Source organism: Nesoenas mayeri (genome assembly GCF_963082525.1).
Source record: "Nesoenas mayeri genome assembly, chromosome: 15".
NCBI lineage: Eukaryota > Metazoa > Chordata > Aves > Columbiformes > Columbidae > Nesoenas > Nesoenas mayeri.
The window spans coordinates 6067055-6092601 of NC_137559.1; the positions used below are offsets into that span (position 1 = coordinate 6067055).

The 25547-nt window shown below is 52.5% G+C and overlaps 1 protein-coding gene across 1 annotated transcript; it reads left to right on the forward strand.

Annotated features, from left to right (window-relative positions):
- Positions 1–6221: 6221 nt before the first annotated feature.
- Positions 6222–22836, forward strand: SYNGR3 (synaptogyrin 3; the record flags this gene model as incomplete). Its single annotated transcript, XM_080353663.1, has 4 exons — positions 6222–6320; positions 17116–17350; positions 20770–20912; positions 22627–22836. The coding sequence occupies 4 exons, from the start codon at positions 6222–6224 to the stop codon at positions 22834–22836; spliced, it is 687 nt and encodes a 228-aa protein (XP_080209789.1).
- Between the last annotated feature and the right edge of the window lie 2711 nt (positions 22837–25547).

Genomic DNA, 25547 nt, shown 5'->3' on the forward strand with positions numbered 1-25547 from the left:
AGCTGTTGCTGTGGAGTTTGGTGTGTGATCAGACAACATGGGGCTGCAACAAGTCCTTTTCTGTTGTGCTGCTGAATTCACGCAATTCTCTGTGGACCAAGAAGCTACAAAACTGCAGTGATTTTGTCCAGCAGGTCCTTGCTCATAAGATCAGAGTTTGGTTTCATGTGGGGACCAATGGGATTTCTTTATGGGGTTCACGTGGTTTTTTTGGTGTGTGTTTCTAACAGCATTAAGGGTTGTGTTACAGTTGGGAGTAGCTCAAATGTTGCTGAATTTGAGGAGAGTGTTGACCACTGAAGGGCAGTGTTTGCTAACTGCGTATTCACCGCACAACCTTGGACATCCCACCGCGTTTTCCAGAAAGGAGGAGCCTGTTCCCGTCGGTACGAGTAGGCTGTGCGAGACAAAGCCCAGGCAGGAGCAGGTGCTGAGCCTATGGGACCTTATTGAAGAGCTGCGGCTGTGCCACAGGCCAACCTTCCAGCTTCACAAAGCTCTCACTGTTTTCATAGACCAGTTTGCATTCATTGCATTTCAATCCCTGAAAGCAAAGAACAGGCAGCCACTAGGGAATTGTCATGTTTGTGAATGGGAGGTAGAGTTGCTTAAGCAAGGAAGGAGTGCAGATGGAGGTGGAAGCACCGCTGCGTCTTTAACATTTTTCCAGGGATTAGCTGTTCCTTTGCAGCATGCTGGGTGTGAACAGTCTCCTGTTTACAGGAGGGTTCCCAAGAGTCGGTTTGCTTGCATGTGTCTTTTGCTGCAGCCTGTTACAGGCAGTGGGCGATACTTCCCGTTGGGAGTTTTACAGGCTTGGAGAAGGTAGAGGTTGGATTTTGCTTTGGGGTTTTTTTTCCTCTCCATGTCAGCATTGAATTTTTTCCATTCCTGGAGTGACTGTCCACGTTTTTTTGTCTGAATGACAGAGAAGAGCTGCTCATTATTCTGTGTAGACATGATTAAGATTCACTAGAAACCACCAACAAGGTTGTCTGAAGTCAACTCTTGATTTCGTAGGCTAATAGGAAATAAAGCAAAACCACAGCATGTAGGCAAATCAGCAGAACACTTCTAGAAGTAAAGTTTAACACTGCTTTTTGCCTTCTGTTGTCTGTTCCTGTAATGTGCTTCACAGGGCTGAAGCTATGAGGAAAATTTGCTTTGCATCTTACCCAAGCCAACAGTAGAGGGCAACAAAGCCTGAATTTCCTTGACTCGCCTGTCTCTTTTCTCTGGAATAGCAAACTGCTCCAGATATCAAGTGTTTTACCTCATGTTAGTCTGGCCCAAGCTACCAGTAGTGTGAAAAAGTGCATTTTGTGACTGTGCCTTGTGTCTTGCTGTTTAGATGGGGTAAAAGATCTGCAAGGTATATAAGACAAGTTCTATGTGGCTAAAGCACGTTGCTGGAGACTCAAGAGATCAAAATTCAGTTGTTGGTCATGAGCTTCTTGTTGGATTCCAGGTAAGTCACGCCATCTCCTGTAGCCACACTTCCACTTCTGCAAAATGGGGATAAAAAATAGGGGTTTCTGCAGCCTTTGCCTGTATTTCCTAGTCAGATGAAAATCTGAGAGGCTGTTTTAGAGTGCTTGTACTGCACAGTCCTGGGCCTGAGATCGTTTAATAAAATCACTCAGATCAGTCTGTCCCACAAACCTTCTTTACATCACTTTACATCTTTTGAATCTGAGAACCTGTTCAATGTTTGTCATGTTCAGTGTAGCAATAAATCTTTTCTTGTTTTCAGTATACTGCTACAAATACCACATTATTTAATTCCCCACAAAACTTGCGCTGCGGATCTTGCTTTGTTGTGTAACACGAGCAGAACCAACAATAACAAAGGGCTGGAGCTGGGCGAGCTCCTTTGGCAGTGAATCTGGCTGTAGCTCACATGGGAACTGCAGCAGCTCTGCGTGTCGGGGCAGGTTCAAGCTGCTCGGAGGCTGCGGTGTCCGTGTCACCGTCAGCTCTGCTCACAGTACCGGACCCGCTGAGCAGCAACACCCAGCAGATCGCAGGTGACACATACACACCACAGTCAGCTTGTTAGTCAGGCCCTACACAATGTGACTTGGCTGCTGTGGCCCTCAGGTCAGTTTGGAAACCAGCTCAGGATCATCTTTCCCTTTTGTCTGCAAGCCTCTCCATAGCAGAGTTCCCCCCGGTGACTCAGTCAGATTAGATCACTAGTTTGCCAAAACCCCCAAACTTTTTGTGCTATGAAATATTTTGAGAAGCAAATAATAAGTTCACTAGGTGAGATGTCCAGCCTGCAACTGCATCACTGGAAAGCACTTTGAAAACCTTTGGGGTTTTTGTTCAGTTTGATTTTTATGCAAGTACTGAGATGTTAACTCTTCTGTTCTCAACTGAATTCTGCTATCCAAATCTTCCCCTGCGATTTCAGGTAGTAAAATTTTCTGCATTTTTTTTCAAGCATGCTTACCTTGCATTTATACTTGCACAGTAACTGCTGCATCCCAGCTGGGAAATGGCTGTGTTTCAGAAATGGATGAGTGACCAGTTAATAAATTATCTTCCAGGTATTTTTGGATCTCTTAGGGTGGAGGACACAAAGTAGCTTTCTAGCGATAGCGTGCTAGGGTATTGCTGCTCAGGAGTCCATTCTCTCTGTGAATGGACACTCTGAATTTCTAAGCACCTCTCGATACTTCCATCAACTCTTTTTTCTAGAGACTAATGGCTGAAAAGCAGCATTAGCCAAACTCTAATGAATGTCAAGCGAAGCGTTTTGGAGTATCAAGTAAATGAACACATATCAAAGTACTGCTTCAAGCGTGCTGCCCCGGGAATGTGAAGAACAAGCCATTTTACCACCCACGTCTGGGTGAAGCAGCGTCAGAGCTTGTGGAGCTGCTGAGGTTGGGACTGTACCCGGTGTTCTGCTGAATTGCTCGGCCCCAGCAGTCTTGCTGTAAACGCGTTGTCAAAGCTGCTCGGAGAGCAGGGTAGTTTCACATCACTATTTTATTTTAGAGATGTTAAGCAGAAAGTGGCTGGTTGTTTTGCCTACCAAATCAGGAGCATCCCACTGCTACCCTATTCCACAGGGAAAATATGGTCAGTCCTGCTGTAAGGAATCATATTAACCCATCTCGTTCTTCACTGGGTTCCTTTGGGCCAGGTCCTGATCCCAGCAATGGCAGCGCCGGGGCTGTGAATTGGGGTGCAACAGCTTTGGCTATCTATTCGGAAATTTTTTTGCAAGTACGTTCTGCTTCAGAGAGTGACGGTTGCAACACTTAAAGTCATTCAGCTAACAACAGATAACCAATTTATGAAAGTGTACCAGGTTATGTTCAGCCATATGCCCTTGAAAAACATCACCACTCTTTATTTCTGAGGAGCTAGCTGAAATCAGCCCTTAGCTGAGGGGCATAGCTGACTCCAAGAGGCTTTAAAGGAGAAAGCCCCAGTTCTTGTCTTCTCAAGGTTTTCATGTCCACATACTTAGCCCTGGGTAAAAACCTGATTGCTTTTTTATGTTGGAGACAAAGATTAAGAAGTCAGCGCGACTATAAGAAGCATGAGGCAAACCCGTGATTTCTACCACCCTTAATTAAGCTCGCATAAAACCTAGGCGCATCTGAGGCACTTGTCTGCGTGCTGCTCTGTTTGCTCCATCACTGAAATCCAGGGGGAGCAGGAACTGCAGACAGAACTTGCTCAAACTGAACAAATGCTCTGGAAAGTGCCATTTCCAAGTGCAGCTTTTTTCCTCCATTTGATGGGGAAGATGCTCAAATGCAATATCCTCTCCCGTTATTGGCTGCCTCTGTGTCTCTGTCACTTATTTGCAGCAGTAGGAAGTGAAACAGAAATGCAGTTTGCATGTAGGCTACAGATAGCTCCTGTGCTTTATCTGCACACTGGCAGGGGACAAAAGCGAGCCACAACACTGTGAAAAATGATTGTGCAAACACACTGGGCACAGCAGAAGCTGCAGAGATGAACCCTGAAGAAAGAGGATGAGTTTGGAAGCAGGGATTTCTGTGGGGAAGCAGGGATTTCTGTGGAGATCTTGCTCTGTGTGTCATGGCCACACTCTGAAGTGTATAAATCATATATCTGTCTGGAAACAGCTATGATTTGTTCTACGGTAGCATCTAAAAGATTCGGGCAATATCTTGGTTGTCCAAAATCCGCCTGTCCCAGTCAAGACCGATGAACCGGGGAAGACATTTCAGGAAGGGGGAGCAGAGAGCCAGGAGGATTGAAGTGTCTTTTCCAGTGTCACCAGCTGTTGGTTTTCTGAGGGTCTGTCTATTTTTCTGCCTTTTCCATGGGCAGGGCTGCCCCTGCCTCGCTGTGTAACCCTGGGCTGACGGGTACAGGGTGGTTTGTTCTCAAAGCATGAAAACCATTTTGGAGGACACTGGAACAGCTGCTTCTAAAGTGCTGAAGTTGTTTGAAAAGCTCACCTATGGTAATCCCTTCAAGTAAATACGGTCTTTGCAATTCAGAGGGGAGCTGGTGATGCTCTTGACACTGGGTTGCAGCCCCTGGCCAGCCCCATGAGACATCCTGCCAGAAGCAAGTGGGAGGGACCAACCTGGCCATCTCTTCATAGCCATTTCTTTTTTTGTATAGTAAAATGTGATTTCTACTGAGCTGGTGACATTGAGGAACGAAAGACTGAATTCTGCTTTTCCTGCTGAGAGTCAGAAATAGATCTGGAGAGATGATGACTCACCTGTAATTGAGAAAAACTGAATGGCATCATCATGAGCTTTAACAGTTAATTCCTGATTACACCTGCCAGAAAAGAACAGACCAAGAAAGCTGCAAAAGGCCAAAGCAAGCTGGAGACAGGGCCCAGCGCATGGAAATTCTGCGCTTTGTTACAACATTTTGCATTGTAAGGGGCTTAACACACCTGGTACATGTGTACCCCATGTGATCCCCTGGTCCCTGCACGGGGAATCAGAGCTGCACGGACAGCAGGCCAGGGGAGAGCGGGTGGTGGATCCCCGAGAACCCTCAGCCCCAGCTGGAGCCCTGGTGCCTTCTCCTCCCGGCCACTGTCCCTGCAGTTCCCGTCGGAAGCAGAGATGATGTCAGAGTTGTCATGGCATCGGTATCTATGGAGCCGGGATCATCATCAGGGTGCTGGAAGAACTAACTCGGGAGATGGTCCTGGAGCTGTGGGGGGAACTCCCTCTGCAGTAATTGGGGTTTCCCTCGGTAAGGTGCCTCTTTCTCTTTTCCGTTGTCCCTGGGGAGTGAGTGGGGACCAGCTGGGCCTCCCCCCATCCCACGGTAGCTCTGGGTCCCTCCTGTCCTGCATGAGGGAAGCATGAGCTTCGGCCCCACCAGCCTTCGCTTCCCCTTTCTGCACCCGCTGGTGGGTGCGCTGGGGGTGCTGCCTGCTGCCCAGGACAGGTGACAGCAGCCCCTTTTTGCCACTACATCTCCCTGTCCCTGCTGTCAGTGGGGACACTGGTGGGGCTGGGTGGAGAAAGAATGTTTATCTTGGGGGAAGTGTGGTGACTTTCCTGAGCTCTGGGCCACCACACTTCCCTCCTGCCACCAGCCCAGGGATGTGGAGCTGCGTGGGCTGCCCTGGCGCAGGTGGTCCTTGCCGATGCATGGTGGTGCTGGTGTAGCATGGTGACCCTTGCCGCAGCACCCTGCCCCTGGCTGTAGCACACTGTCCCCAGAAGCAGCATGGTGACCGTGGCTGTGGCAAGTGTCCTGGCCATAGCGTGGTGTCCCCAAGCACACCATGCTCTCCCCAGCCGTTGCACACTGACTGTGGCTATGGGATGGTGACTGCGGCTGCAGCACTTCTTCCTCGGGTGTAGCACGGTGACACTGGCCATAGCGTGGTGACCCCAGTGACACTATGGTGACACTGGCTGTGGCATGGTGATGATGGCCACAGCACGGTGACACTGGCTGTCCCCGGTGCCCATGGCCACAGCACGGTGATGCTGGCTGTCCCCGGTGCCCATGGTCACAGCACGGTCGGGCTCGCTGCGGGGGGGGCGGTGAGCCGAGCCGGGCGCGCGCACCTGCCGGTGCCTCCCTCCCTCATCCCTCCCCCACCCGGCGGGTGGTTCCTCCCGCTGCCCTCACGCGGCGCTGCGGACGAGCCCACGCGGGAGGGGCGCGGGGGGGCGGGCGGGCAGGCGCGCGGCCGGCGCGGGGCGCGCGCGGCGGGGCCGGAGCGGAGCGGGCGGCGGGGGAAGATGGAAGGAGCCTCGTTCGGAGCGGGCCGGGCGGGGGGCGCCATCGACCCCGTGGATTTCCTCAAGCAGCCGCAGACCATCCTCCGGGTGACGACCTGGGTAAGGCGGAACGGCTGGTCCTGGCGGGGAAACGGCGCCGCGGGGCTGGCACCGGGCGTGGGGCAGTGCCCGGGCAGCGCTGTGCGGTGGGCAGCGCCCGGTGCATTGTGCAGTGCCCGTGCAATGTGCAGTGAGCAAGCACCGTGCAGCGTGCGGTGGCTCTGCAGCCGTGCGGCGATGGTGCGGCCGTGGCAGTGGTGGCCAGCAGTGGCAGTGGTGGCCAGCAGTTGTGGGTAATGGCCAGTGGTGGTGGTTGCCAGCAGTGGCAGTGACGGCCAGCAGTGGTAGGTAGTGGCTGGCAGTGGTGGTGGTGGCCAGCGGTGGCGGTGGTGGTTGGCAGTGGCGGGTGGTGGTGGTGGCCAGCCATGTGGCATGGGGCTGGCCAGGTCCTGTGGGTGTTTCGGAGGGATCCCCTGGGAACAGAGCATGGTGCAGCGGGTGGATGTGCCACTGCCCCTTCCCAGTGTTGTCCCTGGTGCTTGAGCAAAGGCCAAGGGGATGGGCTGTAAACCAGGAGGCAGAGGACATTTTACTTCCTTGCACTCTCCATGCATCCGTGTATGTGTGTAATGACAAATCTAAGAGCCAGCCCTGCCCTGCTCCCCCTGTTCTTCTCAAGGATGTCACATTTTTTGGCTGTTTCCTGCGTATGAGTTCCTGCCGGTGGAAGATGCTGTGCAGCCACTCAGGGAAGGCTCCGCTCACCTGCGCTGGGTGAATAAGCAGAACAGGGAGCTCCAGGGTTGGGGGCAGCTGCTAATTTGCCTCTCCCAGCCTGGATTTACCTTGTGAAGATTTGCAGGTGAGCGTGGCCCCCCGAGGCTGGCAATGCCTGACCTTTCCCAAAAGCCACCGGTTTGGGAGGATCTGCCCAGCTCCTGGCTCCGGTGCTCGGCCGGAGGCTGCAGGTGAGCAGAGTCGGACTTAGGAGGCTCGTCCTCGCTGTGTCACACCTCTGCTGTGCACAGAGGCCTCTGTGTCACCTTCAGCAGTGCCACACGCAGGCAGCGAGTGCAGGCAAGATGTGACAAGAGGGTGCTGCCCCCCGACTGCTCTCCCCCAGCCAACTCAGCAGGTGCATTCAGGGGGTCTCTGGGGTGCCCCGGCTGAGGCCCAGTACAGCACAACATGGGAGCGTGTGCTTATCTTTAAGCACATGAGCAATTCCAGCTGCAATCACATGGTTAAAGATAAACCACACGCTTAAGTGTTTTGCTGGAGGGGAGCCAGTGTGTTTCACAGGACTTTGAGAAAGACCCTGACTGTGTTGCTGAAGGAGAAGGGGCTGGAGCATCCCCCTTGGGTGGATGGGGTGTTTGGGGCATGGTTTGGGCTCCTGGCAGCACTCCTTTCCTGGAAGCATTGCCTCAGTCCGGAAAATCCCATCTGGATCCTCTTGGATCGTTCTCAAATGGCAATGGCAAACTTGGCAGTGGTGTTGGCTTTGGGTACAGTTGGATAAATTGTTAACCCTGATGGCACGTTAAGCCCCTTGTAAAATAAATCTGCCACCACACACCCAGAGAGCTCATCATCCTGGTTGTGCAGAAAGGGACTGAGCACTGCTGGGAAGCAGTAGCTGAAAAAGGAATATAGAGATGAAATCCCAGTTTAGAAAATATTCATGCACATATTCGTTGGCTGGTTTAATCAATGGCAAGGTCACTAATTTTGTGGTTCCGCCTTCACAGGGAATCTGTGAAAACTGAGCGCTACAGAAATGCATCAGCTGAACTCTAAACAAGCACAGGGACCCACTGATGTGGATGAACGTGGGGTACGCACAGAGCTGTCCCAAGTGGAACTGTTTGCGGTGTTGAGAGTCAGCTCCAAAGCCCACTGAGCTCAAAGGGGTTTTGTGGCAGTTTTCAGTGGTTCTTTGGACCACCTTTCCCAGGTCCCACATCTGTTGAGGACCCTTCTCCATTGCTGCTCCAGCCTGGGGGTTCAGAGCCTGGTGACCTTTGTTCGCTGTTGCAGTCCAGTTACCTGCGTCTTAAACCAGTTCAGCATTTGCGGCTCCTTCCCAGTGTGAGCGGGGATGTTGGTGGGTGAGAGGTGTGTGTGGAGCTTTCCTGCCCGCGTGCTTGTGCGACCATCGCTATTTCTAGCAGATTTACTAAAGCACTGTGTACCTTCTGAGCTGTTGCTTTGCTGCTCTTGCCAGATGGGACCCATGTCAAGATGGGAGAGCTTGGATGGAGGAGATGTGACTGCTCCCCGAGTCCCCAAGCAAATTGACCCTTTGAAGTGGTCCTGCTGCCGTCACGGGGGGATGAGCTGCCTGTGCGGTCACCTGCTTATTCAGAAAGCCCTTGGCTTCAGGGATGGCTGAATTTAGGTGCTGGGGGTGAGGGTTTTTTTAATGTGATTTTCCTTCCTGTGATTTGTTGCTACATCTTTTTAAATGTCTTTAGCCTGTGTGGCTGGATGAAACGCCTTGCTGTGTGTACAGTGTCACGTTCCTTTGGTGAGGAAATGAGGGAGTTGCATGAACTGTGCTGGTTATGGTGGGACGTGGGTGGGTTTGGGGTTGATGCAAGCGGCTCGGTGCTGATCTGACCGATGCCATCGCGGGGTTTCACCCCTAAAGAGCGTCCAGCTCCATTCTGTAACTCCAGGAGCTGCTTTTGGGCTGCAGGTTCAGGCCTCGTGCTGGCAAACACCTCTGGGGCTGGCGGGTGAATGGTGACTTCAGTGCAGAAATCCCCCAATGTAAACCATGGTAAAAGGGGATTCCTGATTTTGCCTCCCGTAGCAATCTCTCCCCAATAGATATAGTAATTCTGAGTATCTGAAGGGGAAAAAAAAATGCTCCTGGCTTGAGCTGTGAAATCAAAAGCTGGAAAGAACCCTTTAACAGTTCCTCATTCATCTCTTCCCCCTCTGCATAATGCAGTTTGTCAGATGAAGATGTGATCACTCTTGTGGTTTCCTTTTGAGACATTTTTTGCACAGCAAAACAAACTCGATATTCACGAAGGATGCCCGCAGAATCATGAGTTCCTTTCTCTGTGACTGCCGGCACCAGCTGGACTTTCAAGTGGCCTTGCAGAGGCATTGTTCATTTAACGTGGCTTTAGCTTTGACTTTTAAAAGCAGTTCTGGAAAATATACTAGTAAAGTAAGTGTTTTCAGTAATTCCTGTGAATTTCAATAAGCACAACAGTAAAAGCTTTTTCCCCTGAAATTTTAATATTTGTCACAAGAGCTGGAAGCCTGAACACGGATGGTTTGGGGTGGGGCAGGTGTAAGTGGAAATGCCCATGGATGGAGGATGAGTCTTGAGTAGTCACTGCCCAGTCCCACCAGTGCAGCGAGTTTGGAAGGACTGGGCCACTCTCTTCTACCTCCACCCACTCTCTGCCCCCTCTCAGCAGGAGGTCGGGTCCCTATTTTACTACAACATAGAGCAACACTGAAATATTTTCTTTCACATGGTTGTTTCTTGCTCCAGTGACCCCTGTTTCTGCCTGTGCAGCCAGACACCCTTTCTTGCAACCAGCACATCAGGAGCTGCCCGACCCCATCTGCTGCCGTTATCTCTTGTTTCCTGAAGCTGAATAAATTTGTAGCTCATCACTTGGGTCACTGGAGATGGCTTTCCCTATGTAGTGTTTTATCTCATTAGGCCCAGTATTTTGTTTGAGTTTCCTTGCAATAGTCTTATGCTTTTAAGAGCAAAAGCTTTATTAAGGGACTGGCCGAGGGCAGCCAAATCTGATTACTGAGTGGAGGGATGGCAGCAAAGTGACGGTCCCTGTAGCCTTTGATATGTAGGAGGGAACTTTTATGACCAGAGGTTGCTTCGGCTCAGGTCCAGCAAAGACTTTATGCACTCAGCTTTGCACTGATACAAGTCTTAGTCCATAACAGAGCAGATAGTTGTCTTTTCAGCAAGCCAAATGTGCTTTGCTGCATTGTGACTTTGCTAAGGGACGTGCCTGGTGGTGGTTTGGTGGACCAGGAATAGGTGGTGGCTCTTGGAGGGAGGGAGCGTGCCCTTTCCGTCCTGCTCCAGCTTGGTGTTCTTTCTCCAGAGGAATAGAAAGGCTGGGATTTGTGCTCAATGGTAAAAGCTGTATTTACTTTTATTAGAAAAAAACAAGCTCAGGAGCAGAAGAGCCAGGCAGCAAAGAAAGAAGTATATGGCTCCAGGATTGTCGCTATTCTGCACCCTCAGGACAGAAGCACTTCTGAGGGGTTTCCCACCGAGGTGAAGCTGCAGGAGGGCGGGTTTGCAGGAGGTGCTGTGGGTGCACGGCTGGGTTTGCAGGGCTGCAACACACAACTCCTGCCAAGGGTTGGAGTTGGAGCCCGAGATGTCCCTCGCTGGAACAGACCCAGGTGCTTGGCATCCCCAGCACCAGGCTGAGAGCTCCCCAGGGGACATCATCAAGAACCAGGAGGTGGGACCCTGGTGCTGCAAGTTCCAGGTTGCCCCTCCAGCCTTCGAGGGCTTCACTGAGCACTTGGGGCTCTAAGACAAGAGCTGCAAGGCTGGACTGGCACTTAAGCTGAGAATCATTAGCGTGATCTTTGCTGCTCTGGACTTTGTCTGGTCTTGCTTGCTTTTCAGTAGGGTCAACAGATTTCCGTCTTAATTCTCTCTTCCGTGGGCTGTAGATTAAAGGCAGAACTTAAATTTAACATTTTTTGGTAATGGAATTATGCCGAAGTTTGACTGCATCTGAGCTTGAAATGCTGCTAAATGATCATTTTCCTGTCATCACTGGTTCAAAACGCTGCTGGCTGCCCATGTGCTCAGATTGCTCTGTTAGATTAGGAGCTCTGAATGGGCGCTGTGTTTCAGCCAGCATCCCTTATCACATTAGAAAAAGTAATTCAGTCAAAATCAGTCATATGGTCATCACCACGCATCCTTCCCCAGCTGAGCAGCCTGGTCAATGTGTCCATAAACCTGTTACGGGGCATCATACCACCCACTTCTGTGCCAGAAACTGCGTCAGGTCTTTCCTTTGTGGTCGGATCCATAGTCCTTGTGGGAGATCTGGCATCACTTGAAGCCGTTCATTAGTCCTCACACCCTTCAATAAATGATGCAGATCTGTGCTGGAAACCTCCCCATGACTGACAATGTAAAGATAAACCAGAGGAAGACCTGGGACCTGATTCCCCCGGAATTTGAGCTTGGTGGGTGTTGAGGGAGGCTGGTCCCCTGCCAAGGGTCTAACTTGTCCTTGAGCAGAGTATCTGCACAAGGTACAGGCTTAGCTGGTTCTTATGGAAACACCTATGGCCTGTGCTAATTTGACCTTAATTGTTTTCCCTTCTCATTTTCTGGTCCATCCTTCACCAGCTGGGTGGTGGCTCGAGGAGGGAGGCTGCCGAGCAGGGTGGCATCTGTCTCGTGATGCTGGCGTTGGGGTGATGACGGATCACCCAGACTTTGGTCCTGGCTCTCTGTATATGCCATTTGTGCTCGACACCATCGATTGTGAGCTACTGCAGAGCAAATTAGCACTGGATTATTTTTCTTCTTGCATTCAATTTCCTTGATGTTGACGTTAATGGTTGCTTGCGTGTGTAATCAAAGCAAGGTTCTGCAGTCTCCTACAACCCCACACCTTCTGCTAATGTTTTTTATAGGTCCCAAATCGAAGTACAGCACATCAGCAGTGGAAACATCTCACCTTAAAATGGCTGACAGTTCACACTGAAGCTTTCAGCTTGTGCTCTCTTCTGTTATTTGCTTTTTATTTTCCTTGCCATGGCTGTGCTCAGACCACAGGGTCTCCTGAAGCACATTTCAGGCGCGTGGGCTACAGAAAGCTAAAAGCAACATGGATGAAAAATGTGCGTGTCCTGGGGTCCAGACGGCTCGAGCCCCAGGAGGGAACACGGATCTGCAAAGTCTAATTACAGAACCAAGCCAGGCAGCCTGGCCAGCCACCTTCTTCCAGATGGTAAAAATCTGGTGCGGGGAAGGCGGCTGTGGGTCTCCCAGCTTTAAGCACAACTCAATTCTCCATTGTGGGGGACACAGGTGTCCACAGCACCCTGGGTTCCTGTGGCGTCCGCGAGTCCAGCAGCCTGGGTATGAGTGCAGGGACACAGCCAAGCGAGGAATCTGCCCTCTGAGGCTTCCCCTTTCCTTTTTTTGTGGGAAAGAATGAGATTTCACTCCATCTCCTGCATGTCCATGCTGCGAGGAGCCACTGTGCGCTGTCACCTCCCTGTCCCTCCAGCACAGGCTCTACCGGGGCAGCCACCGGCACCAGGCGCTCGTCATGGTCACTGCACTTACCAGCCATTGCCAGGGAGGAGCAAAGAGGCAAGAGGTCTTGCCGAAAATAGGTTGAGTGGGGAAAATGGGGGGTGGGCAGCCAGCGAGGGCAGCAGGTGAGATGTGCAGTGTGTCAGACATTGCATGTCTGGCATTGGAGCTCAGGTTCCTGCCCCGCACAGCCTCTAGCCTGGGGTGAGCAGCATCCCCAGGTGCTCTGCTGGGTTTTTAGGGTAATACTCAAAACCCCTCTGTTTTTGGCTTTGCACTAGCTATTTTTGAGAGTCTGTTGTGGCCGGTGTACCACCACCTGTCACCGATGGCTGCTGATACCTGTCCCTTTGTCCTGTGCTACAGAGATGCTTGCTGGGCCGGTGAGGTGCCACCTCTTGCTCAGAAGCAAGCTTTAAACTGGGAGAACTGGGCTTTTGTTAAGAAGTGAGGTCTCTGGCTTTTCGCTGGTTTGGTACCACACGAGCTCCCTTTGCACGAGCAGCTGATCCGTGTCATCCTGCGCCCAAGCACTTGGTGCATCTCCCTCCCAGCGTTGTTCTGTGACTGAGGCACAGAAACTCGAGTGCAAATCTTGCCGGCCAGGATGCAAGCAGGCAGCTTTCCTCCTTCCCATCCCTCCCCACAGCTGGATGCAGAGGACACGGGTGGCCCTGGCCACATGCCTCTCCGTGTCACTGTGTGCCAGGGACACACAGGGCTGAGCGACCTGCGTGCCGAGCTGTGAGCACATTTATCCGAAAGCTTCGCCTGGGGGGATACAATTTCATACTGGGGCGGCGGGAGGTAAACCCGGTTTCTTACTGGATCGTGCACCGGTTCACCCAGTGAGAGTAAAATTTGTTGTGTGTTGTTCAGCTGGAAAATTGAATGTCCTGAGAATGCTGAGGCTGCTTTGAAAAGTCGGTGAGATGTGGAGAAGCCCTGTTAGAAGGGTGATGACTTGGGGTGCAGCACTTTGCGCGGCAGATGCTCCTATGCTGTGTGTGCCAGTGACCTGGGCACCTGGTCCCCAGCGCTGTCACTGGTGGTGGGGACAGTGGTTTGGGGGGACAGACCCACAGGCAGGAGGAGCTGGGAGTCGGAGGAGCAGCTCTGGAGAGCAGAATCCCCGAACCCTTTTTCAGACTCACAGTGTGTCCCTAACCATGGAAAATATGACCATGTATTTTCACTTTCAAGTCTGATGAGCTGGTGTGGGTTTGAGCAAGTGCGGTTTGGTGATTGGAAGGTGACACTTGTTTTGCAGGAACTTTAAAAAGAATTGTATGGGGTTTATTTTCCCCCATGTATGCACATTTTCTCTCTTTTTTTTTCACCTATACTTAGAAAGACAACACCAAATCTATTCTCATTACAATGTTTTACAAGCACCAGTTGTGTTTTTTTAAGAAAAACTATAAAATTTCAATCATGGTTTGAGGGGAGTGGAGAGAAAACCAATGGAAGGACTTGTTTTCGCTGAAAAGCATGTTTTGACAGGTGTATGTCAGCCAGCGCTGATGTTTTGAGCGCATCTATCAAGTGCATGTGCTTAATTCGTGACTATTTTGGCCTCCTGAGCAGAAGCTGCGTGTCCCATGTCACCTGCACCAAAACCCCTCGGCAGCCCCTGGGATGTCCCAGGGTGAGCTGCTCAGGTCATCCAGCCTCAAGAAGGACGTTTTGCTTGGCAAAACCCTCTGGAGCGTGAAGTTCAGCAGGGAAATGTCTGGTTTTTCCATCTCCATCCGCAAAGTGCTGCCTGAGCATCCCCCATGGACAGACCTGGGTGTGCAAACCTGCCTGCGGGCACCCAGACACCCTGTCACATCTTAATCGTATTTATGGCACCCTCCCTTCACCCACTGAAACTGGCACCTGAAAGCATGAGAAGTCCTTCAGATTCTTAATCCTGGGAGAACTAAGTAAGACACTTATCGCATAAACTGAGTACAAGTTTGCTGCCCTGCCAGAGAAATAATCCTATGGAATCAGAGGTTCTCAATTATTCATGTTTTCCAGAATCACATTATTTCTTCCAGGGCCCTGTTTTATAAATGCTGCTGCTATTTCTGATGGTAAATAACAATTTTGCATTATTTATGAACAGATTTTTTACAACTGCTGATATTACAGCTGCTGCCAAAGCACTGGGAAAATTATTACCGCTGTTTGTTGTTGTTTCTATCTTACAACTCAACACTCTTGTCCTTTGCGTGACGATGATGATGATGTGCCCGTCACGGTGTGACAGCCGAGCACCAGCGAGGAGGAGGATGAAATGCAGACACAGGTCACTCGCAGCTGAGATGGGAACATGACCCCAGGCAGTGGTTAAATTCAAAGAGTAGGAAGGTCCAATTATCTCCCCATGGAGAGGTCCGCAGGACATACGTATTTTCTACTCCTTTTTAGTGCTACAGGGGAAATCAAAGGTTGCGCCTGAATTTTGCGGATGCACATTTGGAAATGAACATCTCTAGGAGGGCGTCAAGCAACAACAGGCTGATTCTGGGGGCTGAGGAGCATTTCCAGGGCAGAACCCCACTCCTGCTGCTCCAGCTGACTTAGCAAGCGGGTCTCAGAGCACCTTCACCACTCGAATTCTGATTTGTGAGTGCTAGAAACAATAGAAGTCTGCTGTCACTAACAGTTCCTGCCTAAAAGGGTTTGCAGATGAGCCCTGCCCTGGGTTGTCCTGCAGGTTTCTGGCGGTAGGATGAGCGTGGTGCAACCTGCTCGGCCATCGTGTCCGCCTGAGAAGCTGCTGTGAAGTCCCACGTTGGGGTGGCTGCTTGCAGGAGCTCCTACACCCCTAAGGCAGGATGTCCTCCAGAGACTCAGCATTCGTTCCAGATGACACCCTACCCTTGCAGATCAGTTTCTTTGTTGTCACCTCCCGTTTGGAGGAGACCTAGTGGAGATGATCTGAGACATGTTTGCTGACGGGACACTTGCATGTGTAAGTAGTTTCAGACAGAATCAGCTCTGGCCCAACTTCACCCCAGCACTGGGAGGAGTTTGGGGGAGAAAAATCCAAATGCAATCGACCGGGGCAGGCAGGAATGAGACATTGGGCCAGTGCTTGGAGAAAATGCCTCTCATGACGTTGTGTTAAAGAGTGGTTGGCGCTTTCTGCAGGATTTGCTCACAGTGGCTTCTGCCCTGTTTCACCCCGCTCTGTTCATGATGCACTTTTGGGGCTGCAGGAGGTGGCCCCGGTTGGGAATTAGCTCATGGGTGAGACTTGAGTGACTTTGTGAAGGCCACTGGCTGCACCTTATCATGTGGCTCCTCAGCTGCCACCTCTGTCTGTCACCTGGCTCGGTCTCATGCACTTTGTGTCATGTTATCACTGCAAAAGACGTGGCGGGGTGTCCAGAGTTGCCCCGTTCCCGAGACCCCGGCGGCTCCTGGGCTGTGCCGGAGGAGCCTCTTGTCTCTTCTCCTGCAAATGGGGCCTCCAGCTGCGTCCTGCGAGCTGGCAGAGCTGCGAGCCATGCAGGGACATGAGGAACCACGTAGGGAGCCGTGCAGGGATGTGAGGAGCCGTGCAGGGTTATGTGGGGAGCTGTGCAGGGCTGTGCGGAGTCATGCAGGGATGCAGGGAGCTGGTGCTGGCAGCGAGGGACGAGATCAGAGGCTGGCAGCTGGATGCAGGGGTCTGCACGCCTTGCCTCCCTCCCTGCTCGCAGCCTTCAAATCCAGACGCCTGTGCAGCACTTTCTGGGCTCTAACAGAGCAGGTTTCAGAGTGAATTGTGATGCAGCTGGTCCTGCAGCTTCTGCTCGCTGCCTTTCGTGTTGGGGGTTAAGGGAATTACTTTAGCGTGCAGCATCGTGAGTGGTGCTAATTCAGGCAGCCAGCTGCCGTCCAGCCCCTTCCTGCCTGCGGTGACGTGAAACACCCCCGGTCCCAGCAGCGAGACCTGGCAGCCACCAGCAGTCACTGCCCTTTTGTCCCTCTGAGGGCCAAAACCAGATCCCAGGATAATGGATACAGGCGCTGCATCCTTCAGCCCCTGCTAAGCCAGGTGAAAAATCGTCCTGTTGTTCCCAGGGCAGCCTGTCCCCTGCCCCACTACCCCCAGCAAGCTGCTCCCCATGTCCTCATGCTGCTGGGTCCTGTCCCCAAACACCAGCCATCCAGCCACCCCTTGCTCAGCAGCTTCATTATCCTCTGTAACGTTTCTCCCCACTCCACAGCAGCACAAGGGGCTTTATTGGGCACAAGCAGCACGAGCAGAAAGACTGTGCAGAGACCCAGCCTATCTGTTTATTTTTTCCCTCCCCAGCCTGTCTTGAGAATAACATCTCTTAAAATACTCAGCAAAGCGAGGCACGGGAAGGCAGACGGGCTCTCAGCGGAGGAGGACCTGGGTGCCATCCACCAGCCCGTCGCCTTGTGCCACCAACCGGGCGAGAGTCGGGATCTGTCTAACAAATGCCATGTTGCCATGGAGTCAAAGACAGGATGGTATCCAATTATGTTGCTGTTGGAAAACAGAGTTACATGTAAACAGCAGCAAGTTGTGTTTTCTCCTTCCTTCCGCAGATCTTCTCCATCGTGGTGTTCGGCTCCATCGTGAATGAGTGCTACGTGAACAGCGAGGGCCCTGAGCTGCTCTGCATCTTCAACGAGAATGAGAGTGCCTGCAGCTACGGCATTGCCGTCGGCATCATCGCCTTCTTTGGCTGCATCTTCTTCTTTGTCGTGGACCTCTACTTCCAGCAGATCAGCAGTGTGAAGGACCGCAAGCGGGCCGTCCTGCTGGACCTCGGCTTTTCAGGTATGTCCCTGGCTTTGCTGCGCTCAGGGAGAATGAAGCTGTTCCACAGGCAGTGGGTGGTGGCTCCACACTCGAGTCGTCTCGTCTCCTCCCACGGCTCCTGTGCCTGGGCTGGGGACAGCAGGGGTGGCAGATGGGTTGTCCCATTAGCCATGAGCTCAGACACAACAGCGAGGAAGCCGGTGCATGGTGGCTTGGGGACAGCGGGGTGTCCTGCTCGTCTGTGTCACTTGTGCAGCCAGAGCTGTTGGCTGAGCTGGGTTTGGTGAGGTCACCCGGAGAGCTGAGATTTGGTGGTGGCATCTCAGAGAGCAGACAGGGCGCTTCACCCGCCTGCGTCTCCTGTTTCTAGCTCAAGCCAATATCATTTCATCAGTTACATCTGGGTCCGTTTTAGCTTTGTGCATGTGTGTTTTGGAACAAAGCAGAAACGCGCTTCTCTGCACCCCTGTCATCCCCAGCTGCCTCCAGGACTGTGCGGGGGGCTCTGGGGCTCCCAAGGGCTTGCATGAATTTTTTGTGTCGTCCTCATCTCTGCGAACAGGAGCCGGCGGGAGCTGCCGTCGTTGGCTGCGCTGGGAGCTGCCTGCCTGGGTTTGCAGCTCATGTTGCCCATTCCAGGCACCTGTGTTAGCAAAGGCTGAGGGTGATTGATCCAGCACAAGTGTCACTGGTGGCTCTCTGGTCCCAAATTAAAACATCCATCATCGCCTCCCTGCTCTCGCTTGTTTTTAGGGATGTTCTCTCCTTGCTGGAAAGCTGATTTCCACGGTGCTGGAGCGCTGGCATCCAGCCCTCATTAGGTAATGTTTACAGCTCTGTCCATGGGGCTCGGTGCCTGCAGCCCTTCAGTTCAAACGGAAAGGGAACATCACATCCATCTCCTGGCTGATGCCGCGTGTCGCGGTGCGAGGCTGTGACCCCCGGGGGGTGAGAAAATCAGGTTATTTCTGGCCCTTTGCCCAGTCACCGGGAACCTGATGCTGCTGCAGCCCCAGAGATGCCAACGAGCAGTTAATCAAAGGGGAGGTTAATCAAAGTGTTAACTCACAACTTTTCTTTCTCTTGAAGGAAAGGGGACTTGTGCATCGGATCAGTGGCAGCTCAGAGCCACCGAGCTCTGGGAGATGCTGTTGGGGTGCAGGCAGGGCGCAGGCAGGGCCATGGCGCTGTGCACATGGCCTTTGCAACTTTATCTTCCATCTGCTCTTACAGCTGCTCCTTTAGACATGCGCTTGCTCGGGACCAGTCTGTAATTACGGCTGTAATGCATCTTTCCTGGTGTTTGCACTCTCTTGTCTGCATATCCTAAAACGATAATTATCTCCTGGTTCCTGCAGTGCCTCCTGCCCTCCTCCTGTTCCCCAGCATGCTGGAGGGTGCAGAGTTCTGGAATCGGGACCAGCACATGTAGTTCAGCTCTCCGCCTGGGGTTTTAAAATTCATGTGGAGCAACAGACACCCCAAAACACCCATTTACAGTGTCAGTGCCCCAGGCTGGTGCAGGCAGTGGGAAGGTCGGTGTCTGGCGTAGCTCGGTGTTGCAGAGGGAGCCGGCAACTGCAATACCCAGCGCAGCCAGTGCACGTTCCAAGATGCGCATGATGTCATTTTAACTCTCAAAAACCCTTCAAAGACATAAGCGATCCGTGGGGCTTTATGGTGCTGGTGGGAGTGATGCAGCTGTGCAACATCTGGAATGTGGTTCAACATCTGCATCGAGACCTGGGGTTGCTCCATGTACCAGTCACCCAAGCTGCAGCCAGCGCCTATCTCCTGTGCACATCTTCTCATGTCCACATTTAGGGGCTGGATCTGGCAAAGCGCCGTTATAACAGGGCTTTGGAGCTGGAAAACATCGCTGTCCCTGCGGGTGACCTCTGAGGAAAAGCCCCGGAGATCTCATTTAACACTGGTGACAACTGGATTGTCCAAAGGGGAAGTGAAAATACCTATGCAGAGTTTCGGAGCGGTTTTGGTGGCAGCATGAGCTGTTTTCAGCAAAAAGGGGCTGTTGTATTAGTTTGAAAGCCTGGCTGATCCTCGCTGGTGGTTGCGTTGCTGTGAGGGCAGTTCAAGGGCTCGGGCACGGCCAGGCAGACAAAAGCATCCATAGGTTGGGAAGCTCCAGGCCCCGTCATGTGAGAGCAGGAGATGAGGAGTGTGTTTTCTTAACTGGCATTTAGAAGCAAATTCTGAATTAAAGGTGAGGTGCGTGTAACTCTGACACTGGATGTGGATGCACATGTGTGTTTTATATTGTATTTAGGAGCAATTGGCAAGATAAAGGGAGCAGTTTTCCTCTCCCTGCAGTTAGCCTGTGCTTTGCAGCTGGCTGCTCACACCAATGTGCTGATGGTCCTTGGGAAGGCACTGGGCAGCTCAGCATCCCCTGACACCCAGAACTGGGGGGACCTTTGTGCTGGAAATGCTCAGGACAGCTGGAGGCCCTAAAACAGGATCTTGGGAGGCTCCAGGATGTGCAGCTCCTGTTCCTAGTGCTGGAAAGCATCCCTGCTCCTTCCCCTGAGCTCACGGCTCACGTTGTGCCTGTTTGCCGAGCTCCTTGGCACCGGGCAGTGCTGCCGGCCGGTGATTGAATTAGGGAGCTGCAGCGCTATCTCGCTCAGCCAGCTCTGGTTCCGGGAAGGAATAATCACCCGAGCGCTTTTGCTCAGCCCCGCAGAGCTCAGGGAGGCTGTGGCAGGGACAGTGGGGACCAGCAGAGCTCACGTGTGTCCCTGTCACATCCCTCAGCTCCTGCCGCTTTGCTGCGCTCGTGAGTGCTCTGGAGTCTCACAGTCACTCGTGGGTGTTGTGTTGGGCAGGGGTTCATCTCCGCCTGTGCATATTCAAGGCTGGTTGTTCCTTGGGGTTTTTTTAAGCTCTCCATCTGTGTCCTTGGGTAGGACCAAAGCGCAGCCCATCACAGAGCAGCTCCAAAGCCGTCTCCATCAGCCACTGCTGCTCCCAGGAGTGCAGGTTCTCCCACGCGGGGTTTGCAGCTTCCAGCCCAAAGTCTCTCAGAGCTGGTGGTGTCTGGGGAACAGAGAGAACATTGGGCTGGCACACGGGGTCTGGAACTGAGCTGATGCTGCCTTGACGCCTGCAAGCAGGCTGAGATCTGTGAGGACCGTGTGTCCAAGAGGGTCTGCTGGCCCTGGAGCTCTGCGATCAGGTTGAGATGCAGCTGAGATGAACTTCGGGCAGGCAACACACTGGGTGACCCTTCAAGGTTCCTTCCATCCCTTTTTTTCCAGTGATTGCAAATCAGCTTATTTTAAAACGGTTTCATTGGGGCCACAGCACAGCCCAGGGCACCCAAATCACTGTTGCTGTTTGAAAATCTTGCTGGTGACATGTTTGTGCCTCAGCAAACAGGGTTCCTGGCAGCACTGACCAGCTCTGCTCTCTTCCAGGTTTCTTGTCCTTCCTCTGGTTTGTAGCCTTCTGCTTCCTGGCAAACCAGTGGCAACGCACAAAGATGAGCAAAGGGGTTTCGCAAGGAGCAGACGCCGCCCGGGCAGCCATCACCTTCTCTTTCTTCTCCATCATTGTCTGGGTGAGTTTGTCTTCGGAGCTGAGGTGGGGAGAGGAGAAATGAAACCTACCCCAGGCTCAGCGCGGAGCTAGGGCAGGATCTGGGGCACAGTTTGGAGAAGTAGGTCCTAGTGGGCAGCAAGGGGCTGTGCTGAGGAAACCCAGAGTCCTTTCAGAGACATGAAACTGGTGGTTTCTGACCCAGGAAGCATCAGCTCTGTCCCCTCTCGCTGGGGAATTCCAGACTTCCTCTTCTCCTGTGTCTGGGAAGTTGCGTTCCTGTCGAAAGTGTGTCGCCAGCCATGAGCTGCCCTCATTTTGGGGCCTCCTTAGACCCCCGAGAGCAGCTTGGCTGGAGACAAACGAGTCCCCAGGAGCAGATCCTTGCATGATTTGCTCTCACGGGATGGTGGGGGGATTTTGGGAGCTCCCAGGCTCATCAGCTCCTCTGGTGCCCACCCCAGCAGGGCTCTGCGGAGCCCCCTTTGCTCCGGCTCTGTGCATCCCCAGGACATCTGCAGGGTCTGCAAAACCCCGGAGCTGCTGGACCCGCCTGTTCCCAGGGGTCCCTGTGCCACTCGGGTGTTCCTGCTCTGGAGGTGGCGCATGGAGGATCAGGGGTGTCCCCTGTGTCACCTCCACCACTCCTCTGGCATTTTGCAGGCAGAGAGCACCCAGGATGTGCAGTAATTCCGTATGGCCTTAAAAGAATTAGGGCAAAAGACAGTCTGAGGCTTCCCAGCAGCATGCCTGGCTCCAGTTGCCCACCAGTTCAACTGCTCCCCACCCTATTATTATCCAAATAAATCTCTTCTAATCCCAGTTCCCTCACAGCTCTTCTCCATCGCTGTTTTGCCCATTTAATGCAGCCACCAGGGATGGGAGGTGGGTGGGATGCTCTGCCTCCTCCCAGCAGCGTCTGGGGGGGCGGTGGGGACACTGGTCCCCGGCCCCAGCACAGGGACAGCCGGGACACGGGGTCGCACCGGCAGCTCCTCGGCTGGTACGGTTAATAAACACGGATGCTCCGCTCGATCGGTGCAAACCAGAGCTGGGCAGGGGGTTGGGAAACTGTTCTTGGTGTCTGCGGGCGTTTTTCCCCCCCCCGCACCTGTCATTTATAAACTAATTGAATTGTTAATGAAACCTCCTGCAATAAGAGCGAGCGTGGTGCCTTCGCAGCTCTGCCGCCTGCATTTCCCACGGTTTATGACCTGGATACCGGCAACCTGGGAGAGGGTGAAGGAGTCTCGGCAGAACTGACCTATTTTGCTGGCCCGGGACTCATCAGCTTTCCCTCCCCATGGCTGATGGGTTTATTTGTGCCACCGGTGCCCAATCTGCATGAGCCAAGCCCAGGCTGTGACCCCCACCCTGGGCAGAGCTTTGCGGATCAACGCGTTGGGTAGAAACGGCTTCTTTAGCGTCAGGGGTTGGTTTGGCGTTTGGCTTTAATGGAGCAGGGCCAGCAGCTGCCTGGGATGTTGTGATGTGATGTGATGTGATCTGTGGGGGAACGTGGGGTCCTGGGGTGATGCGGGGTCACAGAATCATAGAATGTCCTGAGTTGGAAGGGACCCACAGGGATCATCAAGTCCAGCTCCTGTCCCTGCATAGGACAAGCCCAAAATTCACACCATGCGTGTGTCCTGGGGGACGCAGGGTTGTTGAAGAACTACAGGCATATCCTTTTATGTGCAAGTGTATTTCTGATGCTCCGTTTGTTTGTGGCGCAGGCCGTGCTGGCGGTGAGGGCTCTGCAGAGATACCGCCTGGGGACAGACATGTCGCTCTTCGCCACCGACCAGTTCGCCAGCGACCCCACCGCGGCGTATCCCGGGTACCCCAGCGGCAGCGGCATCGAGAGCACAGAGACCTACCAGAGCCCGCCCTTCACCGAGCCCGCGGACACCAACCCCAAGGGTTACCAGGTGCCGGCGTACTGAGGGACACGGGCCCCCCGGCCCCTCCTGCCGCGCGTCGCCGCGCCATCGCAAATGTATCCGTCCCATTTCCTTAACGTGGCGAGTGCCGGGTTCCTTCTATTAGCTAGTTGTGCAGTGAATTCTGTACAGTGGTAATTGGTTCTTGTCTTACCTGTCCAAGGGTTTTTTCTAAAACAGTGTTCCCTCTAAGTCCGAAGGAAGGAAGGTTGTTACCGCATCCCCTGCATGAAGCAAGAAGATGAATAAATGGTCTTTTTGAGGCGCTGGGCTCTGCTGAGCGCCCGGAAAACCTTTTGTCCTGTTAGAAAGCACAGTAGCTGAGGAGTTGCTTATTTATCTCATTCTTCCAGAGCTAACGTAGAATCAGTGTCATGGTGATGGGGAGATGAGCCCCGTTCCAGCCCTGCTGCAGAGCTTTTCTGTCCGTGGTCCATGGAAAGTGCCAAATTCACTAATAAGTGGTGTCTGTGTTATTTGTATATATTTACTGTACAAAAAAAATAATCCAAACAGGTGTTTGAAACTTAGCTTAGGACACAAGCAGCATGGGCGGCACAGTGGGTTGGGGGTGTAATGTCAAATATCCAACTTGCTCCTAACGCTTCAACGCCGTTCTGGTTGAGAATGTAAAAAGTTACTGTTTCAAACTGGAAACCAGTTCAGCAATAGTTGGCTGCTAATTAGGAATAGCCTTTTATTAGGGGAAAATACGGCGCGTTGCAGTTCCACTTCTTCGCCCGGGGGTTGGGAAAGTTTGCAAATTTACCGATAGTTACATTTCCCCACATGTGGGGGTGTCCCCACAGCTCAGAGTCCGAGGCAATTGGAAGCAATATTGAACTCATGTTTTTACAGCAGGCGCAGCCGCCATCGCCCGCAGCTGCAGCAGAACCTCAGGGGAACGCGCGTTTTACCCTGCGGGCTTGGGAATCGAGGAGAATTGGACTTTACAGGGGATTTAAGTCCGTCATGTGGGGGCTCACGGCCCTGGATCTGCAGGTGGCGGGAGAAAAGTGAATGGAAAACACCCGGGCGAGAGGTTGAGTTTGGGTTTTCAGCTGCAAAATTCCTGCCTTGTCAAAAGAAAATGTACAACATCCCGTAGATGGCCCGTCTGGCAGCGCGGTGGCTCCGCTCGAGCTGTTCGGCACTGCGGACAAAGCACAGGAGCCAAAACTGGAATTCGCAACCGCCTCGGTGGCAGCTCAGAGCCCCCAGGGTTTGGCTTTGCTGGTTAACGCCAGCAAAAGTTGGTGCTGCCGTCTGCCCCCTTGCCAAGCAATAGTGACCGCACCGCCCCGCTCTCCTTGGAGCAAAAACATCCGGCAGGTTGGTTTTTGTCATCATTTCTGCTGCTGAATTGCAAATAGATGCATTAACTACTTGACTCCCCTGCTGTTGCAGCCAGGTCCAGTGTGCGTTTGCAGCGGGACATCCTTACATCAAATAAACCAGGGACACCCCAACCCCAGTGCAGTAAAAGCCTAAATTAATTCTGGGAACTTTGTGATTTTCTTTTTCTAGAGTCAGTCTTGGTGAGAAAAGGTATTTTAAAAGGCAAAGGGTTTTAATACAGGGTACAGTAGAACTGTAGCAATATTTTCCTTAGAGGGAACACTGAAATTTTAGCAGCACAAACAGTACTTGTGTTAATATTTTAGCAAAAATTATAATCAATTTAAATGTTTAAATTGATTGTACGTGAGATAATGTTTGTTCGGTACATTGTATTTTTTCTAACTATATAACTGTTCCAGAGTTTCCTTGTAAACGTAAAGAACTAAAGCTCTGTCCGAGTTCGGGCCGTGTCCTGAGCACTGGTGTAACCCTGAATATTACAGCTCTGAATGTCACACCCAGCCCCGCGTTGCCTTTCTTTGCCCTGCAGTTCCCAGCAGGGGGACACTGAGGGGACAACCCCCCCACACACATATCCCCTGTGCCAGGACCCGCCTGAGCGGTGACACCGGGACAACTTCGGCACCACTTCAGCTCCCGGCCGAGGCTCCGTGGTTCTTCTCGAGGTTGGCGGCTTTTTACAGCTCCCCAAAAGTTGGTGTTTAACTTGTAGTCGGCGTGGTGAGTGTGCAAGGACCTGGAGAGGAGGAGGAGGAGGAGGAAGGGGCTCAGGTGCCCCAGGGGGCAGCGGGAAGGCCGGACCGATCACTCCTGAATTAAACCGGAGTCAGGAATAATGTGTCCAGCCAAAAGAACCTCACAGGCTTCTGGTTAGAAATTAGATCCATCGGTGTAGTAACTGTAGTGTATTTTTTGGGGTTCAAGCATTCGTAACACCGTCCTTTGTCCTTTCTCCCATTTTTCCTCCCACACACTCGCGTGGGTGCAGCAGCACCCGCAGATTTCCCTGTTGCCCTCCAGACTGTGTCCCCAAAGGGTGGCACAGCTGCCACCCTGTCACCCCACTTTAACGTGTCCCTGTTCTCCAGCAGCAAACAGGCGCTCTCAGGGGCCGGATCCCGCTGTGCCAACAGCTGCCGCGCAGCGTTAGTGCTGAGTTTGGGTGTAAAGAGTAGAATTCACCCACCCTGCACCCTTCCTGAGACGTGTTCTGCCACATCAGCCCGGCCAGGAGGTTCTTGTTGCCACCAGACGCTTCTCAGTGCTGAAGTTAACCACATCATCATTTTTGCATATTTATTTTTAAAATATTAAAAGATTTGAAAGAATTGGATTTTTTTCCCCAATGTTCT